This window comes from Tauraco erythrolophus, chromosome Z (assembly GCF_009769465.1).
Source record: "Tauraco erythrolophus isolate bTauEry1 chromosome Z, bTauEry1.pri, whole genome shotgun sequence".
Taxonomy (NCBI): Eukaryota; Metazoa; Chordata; class Aves; order Musophagiformes; family Musophagidae; genus Tauraco; species Tauraco erythrolophus.
Window position 1 is genome coordinate 63,633,854 of NC_141496.1, and position 8,036 is coordinate 63,641,889.

Consider the following 8,036-nt stretch of genomic DNA (forward strand, 5'->3'; position numbering starts at 1 on the left):
AGTGCACGCCTTTCACAAGAGTGTTTTCCAGATTGCTGCTGAGCTTCTGAACTCTGATGTCGGTTTTCTCTGTGGCTGCTCAAGTGATGTACATCTTCCTCCCTGGAGAGTGCGTTGGGAGGTCACCTGCCTTTTCCATGATAATCCTTCTGTGACCTGTTGTCGTAAGCCTGACTGGATTTGTCCAAGCCTTTATCAAATGAGAGGACCTTCAGAGGGTGCAGAGCAGGAGGATGTGAGCGATGGGGGTGAGATGCTGTGGCCTCCGGCAGGGGCTTTGGAGCGACGGCAGCAGGGATGGTGTGACCAGAGTGGAGCTGCAATTGTTTGACAACATTCATTAGTTGGGGGAACTGGGTTTCCCCAGTCCGGGGGAAGTTTTGAGGGGGAGTGGCGGTAGCTCCGTGCTGGTACCCACTCCTCTAACGCTGCCTCATGGCCCGGACGCAGTCCTGAAGGGCAAAGGAGGCCAGGAAGGCTGGACATTCTTCAAGGAATTCTGAAAGGTGCAGGAGAAGGCTGTCCCCGTGTGCCGAAAGACAAGCTGACGGGGAAGAAGCATCACTTGTTTTTCTTGGGCTTTACTTTCCTCTCTCTTTCTTGGTTGGTTGGTTGGTTGTTTTTAAATTTACAATATTTAATTATTAACCTGTCTTTCTCTCGACCCACGCCTTTTCTCACCTCTGCCCTCCCGATTCTCCCCGCCATCTCCCTGGGGCGCAGCGAGCGAGCGGCGGTGTGGTGCTCAGCTGCCGGCCAGGGTTAAACCACGACAACCCGTCAGCAAAGTCGTTAGCTCGGCGGCGGCGAGTGCTCATCCCTCCTCCTCCGTCAGGATGCAGGCATAGCCCGCGTCACACCGGGATGCGTGAAGGCCTCCGCAGTCCAGCTGCTGATGGGGCTGCTGCAAATCGTTTCGGGTGAGCAGGCGTTAGCCCAAGGTGTGTGTCGGACAAAATCTGAGCAGGAGCGCTGCAAACAGTCACGCCTCCAGAGATCTCATCCCGCCTCCACCGTCCTGAGTCACACTGTGCTGCAGTTTGACTCTTAAAACACCTGAACTCAGCCCTGATACCTGCTGGCAAAGATTCTGGGACAAGGGACGATCCCAAACTCCTCCCCTAGGAGCCACCGCCAAACAGCCATCTCCGCAGCCCAGAATATTGTATGGCAGACACGGTGAGAAGAGAGAAAAAATCGTTTTATTGTGCACATCTACTGGGGGCAGAGGGAGGCAGCGCCCAGGAGTCACAGCGCTTCAGTCAGTAGCCAGAGAGCGGCACCTGCAACGACAGAGTCCAAAGCTCTGATAACCCACAAAGGCAGGACCAGGCACCACTGGGCTCCCCCGGCTGTGGGGAACGCCGCTTACGAGGAGCTGCGCACGGCCCAGAGGAGAGAGCTGTTGCTGGCATTGACTATGGGATGGCTGTGGCCCCTTGTCCCCACGTGCGATGCCCTTAGAGACCGGTGCGCGTGCAGAGATGCACAGTGGCCCTGTGCCATGCAGCGGGGCTCCGTCGGGAGCCGCTGGCGAGCTGCCATGGAGTCCTTTCCGAACCCCGCGGAGCACCATCCCTCGCCAGAGAGTTGGGCTGACTCAGAGCAGTGTTCAGAGTTGGGGAAAATGGGCAGCAGGGCCTGCTACACACCTGAGCTTCCTGACCTTCTGCATCTTCCTGCTTTTTCTGCAGTGCCAGTCTTCTCTCTTCCGTCTCTTCCTTTCTTGCTGGCATTCCCTCTCCTCTGCGCGGGTCTCTTCTCTCTTTCTTTTTCTTCCATTTTCAGCGTCCTGAGGGGAGCCTGCAAACCTTTCCATCGCACAGCGTGATTAGATAGGTAAAGCCCGGATCAACTGGAACCGGTTCTTGATTTAACCAAAGCTGACTCGTTTTACCTTCTTTCCTCTGCAAGGCTCGCTATTTCTTCTGTGCCTCCCAGGGAGTCTACCGGGGTCTCTGGGGTGGTTGGAGGCAAAGCGACGGGTGCCTAAACCAGAAATGTTGGCATCAGCAGGTGGCAAGGGGCACCCTGGCGTTGTAAGCGAGTGTTTGGCAAACTGCTACCTCAGCTCTACAGAGAAGAAGCCTCTGGCTGGCTGGCATTAGCCCTTTCTTCCGAGGGCCTCACTTTGGAACACCATGTTCACACGGGAGTGCGTTTGGAAGGGGGCGGCATTCAGCAGGGAGCCTGCAGTCCCCCTCTGGGCAAGAAAAGACTTGCCCACTTCATTGTGCCGCGGCGCTGTATCTCTGCCCCTTCCGATCCCACCACCGTGTCTGCCCCTGCTGCTTTCTGGAGGACGGGCAGAGACGGGGCTGCGTCCCCGAAGGCTTTTACCTGCTGCTCCACCTTTGCTTCGCCTGCAGGGCCATGTTCCTCTTTCAAAGGCAGCTCTGGAATGCAAAAGCCCATGCAGCAAAGTGACGCCTGGGAAGCGGACAACGGCTGCGGCAAAACCTACCCAAAGCCCTACACCAGCTGTCTGCTCAAGCTCTGACAGCCCTCAGCCCCTCCTCGTACCTGTGCATCCGTCCCTGAGCGCTGGTGACTCCTCAGCTGAGGGACTGGACAGCAAGGCCATCTCCTCCCCAAAGAGTTCCCGGCAGTTGTCGATCAGGAACTCCACCAGCACGTTCACCTGCACACACCAAACCCTTGGTCTCCAGCCAGCTGCCTGAAACCAGCGAGCAGCCTCTCCCACTCCTGCCCCTCGCCTCTGCGCAGAAGGCTGTGGCTGTGGGGCTGCTCTTCCAGGCAGCCACCCCGCCAGCGTTTGCTCCGGAGAGGAGACAGCCACGGACCTCTCAACAGCCAGGCTCTGACGGGCCGGAAGGGCTGCAGCTGGCTGCTCAAGAGAGCGTACCTTCTCAGTCACCTCCAGCATGGCCTCCAGTGGCAGCTGGTCCTCGTTGGCTGGACTCAGCAGGTTTGGCCCAACGCAGATGGCCAGGTTGCTGGAGGTCATTCTGCTGGTTGACACGTTATGGCCGATATGCTGCAGCAGGGCCAGCAGCTGCTTGAGGAGGAGGAGGTTGGCTGCGGGCAACTTCCCGGCCACCCTGAGGGAACAGGAACACAAGGTGAAGAAAGCAGTTGTTGCCCGCTGCCGTCCCCCGGCTTGCCCAAGGCAGGTGGCAGGCAGCGGCCGTGCTACGCGGCTTCCCAGGGGCTCTGGGCCAGCGTCCAGGGCTCCTGCTCAACAGGCAGGCCGCTGCCCACGCTTACGCTTTCAGCTCTTCCGTCTTCTCCTCCTTGCTGCTCTTCTGCATGGCTGCCATCCAGTCCTCGTAGAGCTCTGTCACGAGGAGCTTGGCAGGGATGCTTTGGAGGAACTCCTGCAACGCCAAGGGCTCCGGGTGAGCCTTCGAACGCTCCAGGCCAGCCAGGAGCTCTTTCAGCTGCAGCTCGGAAGCACTCACCTTCAAGATGCTGCCCAGCAGCAGTGCAGGCTGGCTTCCAAGGTCAATCTTCACACCGTGGTCCAGGGCCTCCCGCAGCTTCCGAAGATCTATCCTGCTGGCAGCTCTGCGAAATATCCCCTCCGTGGCGGGCCCTTCCCGCTGCAGGACAGCCAGCAGCTCCTGCAGGAGAGGTAGCAGGACAGTTATTTGGCTGAGGAGCTTCTTTCCAACAGCGGTGCCCAGAGCACTGCCACAGATCTGCCTACTTGTCTGCAAAATCGGCTGGGACCTGTAGTGTGTTCTGGGGGTGAACGGCCCAGTCCCCCATCCCTGGAGCTCCGAGCATCCGGAGGGCTGGCAACCCCCTGGCCAGGCTGGCTTACCTGGATGGGCTGGGGCAGCGTGCCGTCCTCCCCGCAGAGGGCTGCCAGGGGCTGCCCAAAGAGCGCCCTGCTGCAGCCGGAGCCCGCCTGCCCTGGCACCTGGGCAGCGGCCGGGGTCCGCCGCAGAGCAAAGGGCCAGGGCAGCCCCCACCGCCTCCTCCCGCTGCTCCCTCCTGCTGCAAAGGAAAACGGAGAAACAGCCCGTCAACGGAGACTGCCAGGCCAGCACCCCCGGAGCCTGCCCTGCCCTGCCCTGCCCTGCCCGCAGCACGGTGCTGAGCGGTGCGGCAGGACGGGCAGGGAGCCAGCAGCTGGAGCCGCGGCTCCGGCTCAGCAGCTCTGGCTCGCAGGCTCCTGAGCGCTGGCGTGCCACCGCGACAGCCTTGCCCAGCCCTCGCCCTGCCCCCCTCCAAGCTCTGGGCAGCAGCAGAGGCTCCGTGTCCCCACACATCCACGTCCAGCGGCTGCTGCCAAGCGGGTGTCCTTGCTTCTCCAGGTGACATCCTCCCTTGGGGTGCGCAGCCTGCACGGCGACACTCAAGGGACAAGTGAGCGCAGCTCCACCGCCTGCAGGAGGCTGCCTTTCTTTCCCAAACCCACCTGGTGAGTGGCCAAGTTGCTCTCCGTTTCCAGATGGGGCCGGCGGAGGCCCTTGCTTGGCACCATCCTGCAAGAACCAGGCTGTGCTTAGAGAGCAGCCTCGCAGCACAAAGGGCTGCCGACGAGCTGCCAGCTGGCACCAGCAGCCCTAGCACAGCAGAGCTGGGACCCTCTGCCCTCCTGGGCTCTGTGCCCTGAGCAGACGGTTTTCTCCCAGTGCCACCAGCCAGTACATGCCGGCATTCCTGATATCCTCCCAACCCTCTCCACTCCCTGCGTGGCACCGTGGGACCCTCCCTCCCTCCTGCACAAGCTCACCCTGCTCACCACACATCCCGGGCCCCCCAGCACAGCTGGAGGCAGATGAAAGGCAGCCATGCTTACCTCTGCCTGCCCCTCCATCAGCCTCTCCAGGCTCCTGGCTCTGAATGGCCTCCACTGGGCAAGAGAGGAGAAGTGGAAGAAGGTGAGCAGCGATGCCTCTGATCCTCGGCTGTAGGACCAGTGCTCGGGGACAGAGCCCAGACCAGAGAGACACTCACAGCATGGCGGCGCCTCAGCTCCTTCGCCAGGGGTTTGAGGGATGGAAGCTGGGTCACTCGGGCTCCATGTGCTCGGTCTGGTGTCCTGTGCACCGGGAAGGGACATGGAGAGAGCTGGGTGAGCCCCAAGCCGCCTCTTCTCTCTTGGCAGGCAGCTCTGCCCGAGAGCTGCCCGCAGCCGCAGGGGCACCTCTCCCCAGCTGGGGAGCTGTGTTCCCTGTGTTCCCTGGCACCTGGAGCATCCCCCGCCTTACCCCAGCAGTGTGTCCACCCACAGCTTCTTCTGCGCCCGGGAGCTGCAGAAAGAGAGGAGAAACAGCGTCAGGCCCCGCTGACCCCCAGCCCTGGGCAGTGGCAGGTGCCATTTCCACATCCTGCATTCCCTGGCCACCCCCTTCTGGTCCCCATGGGGAAGGGCACAGGGGCAGGTGGAAGCCCTGTGGGGCAGGACAGAGGTGCTGCCCACACCCTGGCTCCCTCTGTCCTGCCAGAGCGGCTGCTTTTGCCCTTCCGTCCTGGGGACCAGAAGGGGGTGGCCAGAGAATGCAGGATGTGGAAATGCCCTCCATCCATCCATTCATCCATCCATCCATCCATCTGTCCATGCATTCAACCATCCATCCGTCCATCCAACCATCCATTCGTCCATCCATCCGTCCATTCGTCCATTCGTCCGTCCATTCGTCCATCCACCCGTCCATTCGTCCATCCATCCGTCCCTCCCTCCCTGCCAGCTTGCTGCCTGCTGCCTGCTCCCGGCCAAGGCGCTGCACGGAGAGCCGAGGCCGTTCACAGGATGACATGGGCATGGTTGGAACCTCTCCTGCCTGGCCATGAGACGTGGCGTCACAGCTCACCCAAAAGTGGCAACGCAGGAGCCTCTGGGCCAGACAAGGATGATGGAGGTTCCGTCTTCATCGTTGTCTTCCTCTGCCTCCTCTTCTTCCTCCCACGCTGCCTCCTTCCCGCCGCTCAGCGCCCACAGCTGGTCCAGGGCCAGGCGGAGCTGTGGGCGCACGGTGGTGCCACTTCTGCAGAGAAGAGAGGCAGGCGGGAGCTGCAGGTGGCCTCCCTGCGGTTCCCCATTCCGTTGGGATGGCCACGGGCGCGTCCAGCACCATGATGCCGGGGCTGGGGCTGGTGCCTGGGTGTCCCTGCCCTGGGGGGCCGGGCTGGGGCAAAGGCAGCGGGGCTCGCAGGCTCTTACCGCAACTTGGCGACGACCAGTTCCTCCTGGAGGAGGAGAAGGCGCCTCTTGCTCCTCCCGCGGCCCCGGGTCAGCCGCACGTCGGCGCTCAGCACCGCCTCGGCCTCGCTGAGCGCCTCCCTGCAGAGCAGAGCGTGGCGGCATGAGCAAGGCGCTGCCGCGGCGCCCGGCTGTGCCCGCGCGTCCCCGAGCCGCGGGGGGAGCCCACCTGGAGCCGCAGCAGCAGCTGGCCTGGCCCATCCTGCCCGGGAAGGAGGGCCCTCGCCGCGCAGCACGGACGCGGCCCGGCCGGCCGCAGCGAGGATGGGCAGTGGGGGCTGCTCCCGGTGCCGCCGCAAGAGCCCTGGCTGCTCCCGGCGCTGCTCCGTGCCCGCACAGCTCCCTCCTGCTGCCCGCGGTGGCTGCCGGCTCCAACGGACCAACGGGCACGCGGAGCCAACGGAAAGGGGGCGGGGCCTGCCGGGCAGGGGGCGGGGCTTCCCCCCAGCATGGCCTCCTGCAGCCCAGCACGCGGCCGGAGCCTCCGCGGACGCCCCCGCATCGCTCCGCGTGGCGCCCGCCATGGCCCGGCTGCTGCACGTTTATTGTACAGTTCTGGCGCAGCAGCCTCTTTTCGGTTTCGTTCTCGTGTCCCGTGCGATCCCCTGCTCAGTTTCCTTCTCCACTTCACTAAAATCCACAGGGCATTCCATCCTTCCCACATCCTGCACAGTATTCAGAGCTCCCCGTAGCACCCGGGAACCTTGATCTCTCCACTACACACACATCCTCCCTCAACATGGCAAACCGAAACACGCAGTGCTGCACTTCCAAAACGTTGTCCTTCCAGAATATACAGCCAGGACTCGCAGAACTTTGACATGACATTGGCACGTGCCAGCCTGTGATGCCACCAAAACCTGGGATCAGGTTGACACTCTTGTCAAGTCTGTACAATTACACCACCCTGCAGGACAAACCATCTCAGAGCTCCCAGGGGTCTGTCGCAGCTCACGCTCCAGCAAAAGAAGACCTGTCTCTCCACCCATCGAGGCTGTATGCCCCTGGCCTGCCAGTTCTTCTGCCAAGAAGGACAACAGCTTGCCTTTGTCCTGAGCCAAAGGTGAAAGGAAAACCTTGTGCTCCATGGGGTCTATTCTGAGAGAACTTGTCGCTTAGATCAGAAATCATACCTCTGGTTTGATCTTTAGCTCTTCTGTCACATCCCCATGGAACCCTGGCATGCTGACTTGGTCTCCTTATCTCGGTGGCAAACCAGGGCTGTGGATACCCCTGCTCCAGTGGCACTGCACCTCGTGGCAGACCCGGAGCAGAGAACGAAGAGGACGAGCCGCTCACTCGGAGGAAGGGACTCCACTGGCAGCAGAAGACAGCCGGGCTCCGTGCACCGGGCGTTGTGCAAACAGCTCCTGAGGAACAGACAAGGAAAATCCAGGGTCATGGTGGAAATGTGAAAAGATATACAATCGCAGTACTGTTGACAGAATAATCCAGGATATTCCCCCTCTAGCAGCTGCTTTAAAACACGGATGTCTTTGTCAAGGCCTTAAAAAATAGCCTCGTATTAACCGATACCTATACTTCTAAAAGAGGAACAATATTCAACTGTAAAAAAATCTTCAATCCAAAGTCCAGGACACTTGGTTTGGGCAATGAGTGATGAAACCTGGACCACACATTTACCCCTGGATGGCAAAGTGAAGCAAATAACTCTAGGCATGACAACATTATGTCCGATTTGGAAAAAGGCTCCTTTCGGAGGAACTCTAGAAAATTTGAAATTGGAACGAACAAAAAGGTCAGAAAGAAATGAAGAATGGAATGAACCTTCACCAGGGGTAAAAATTAGTTGGGCACCGGAATCTTTATAGGGACTCCTTTGGCAATCTATAGAAACAGG

At 60.6% G+C, this 8,036-nt stretch overlaps 1 protein-coding gene across 1 annotated transcript; it reads right to left on the reverse strand.

Moving 5' to 3' along the window:
* Nucleotides 1–814: 814 nt before the first annotated feature.
* On the reverse strand, nt 815–6,376 carry LOC147526425 (T-cell activation Rho GTPase-activating protein-like). Its single transcript, XM_086629881.1, has 15 exons — nt 6,345–6,376; nt 6,137–6,256; nt 5,787–5,960; nt 5,184–5,225; nt 4,772–4,880; nt 4,388–4,454; nt 3,788–3,963; nt 3,423–3,584; nt 3,229–3,338; nt 2,867–3,062; nt 2,524–2,641; nt 2,341–2,396; nt 1,898–1,989; nt 1,667–1,811; nt 815–904 (listed from the first exon to the last, which is right to left on the reverse strand). The coding sequence occupies exons 1-15, from the start codon at nt 6,374–6,376 to the stop codon at nt 815–817; spliced, it is 1,689 nt and encodes a 562-aa protein (XP_086486007.1).
* Between the last annotated feature and the right edge of the window lie 1,660 nt (nt 6,377–8,036).

Excerpts from the sequence above, each read along its gene's own strand:
- LOC147526425 (XM_086629881.1), bottom strand. The coding sequence starts at position 6,376 with ATGGGCCAGGCCAGCTGCTGCTGCGGCTCCAG. Across the intron at positions 3,339-3,422 it reads TGCTGGGCAGCATCTTGAAG|GAGTTCCTCCAAAGCATCCC; the intron begins GTGAGTGCTTCC and ends TTGGCGTTGCAG. Across the intron at positions 2,397-2,523 it reads GCTCAGGGACGGATGCACAG|AGCTGCCTTTGAAAGAGGAA; the intron begins GTACGAGGAGGG and ends TTTGCATTCCAG.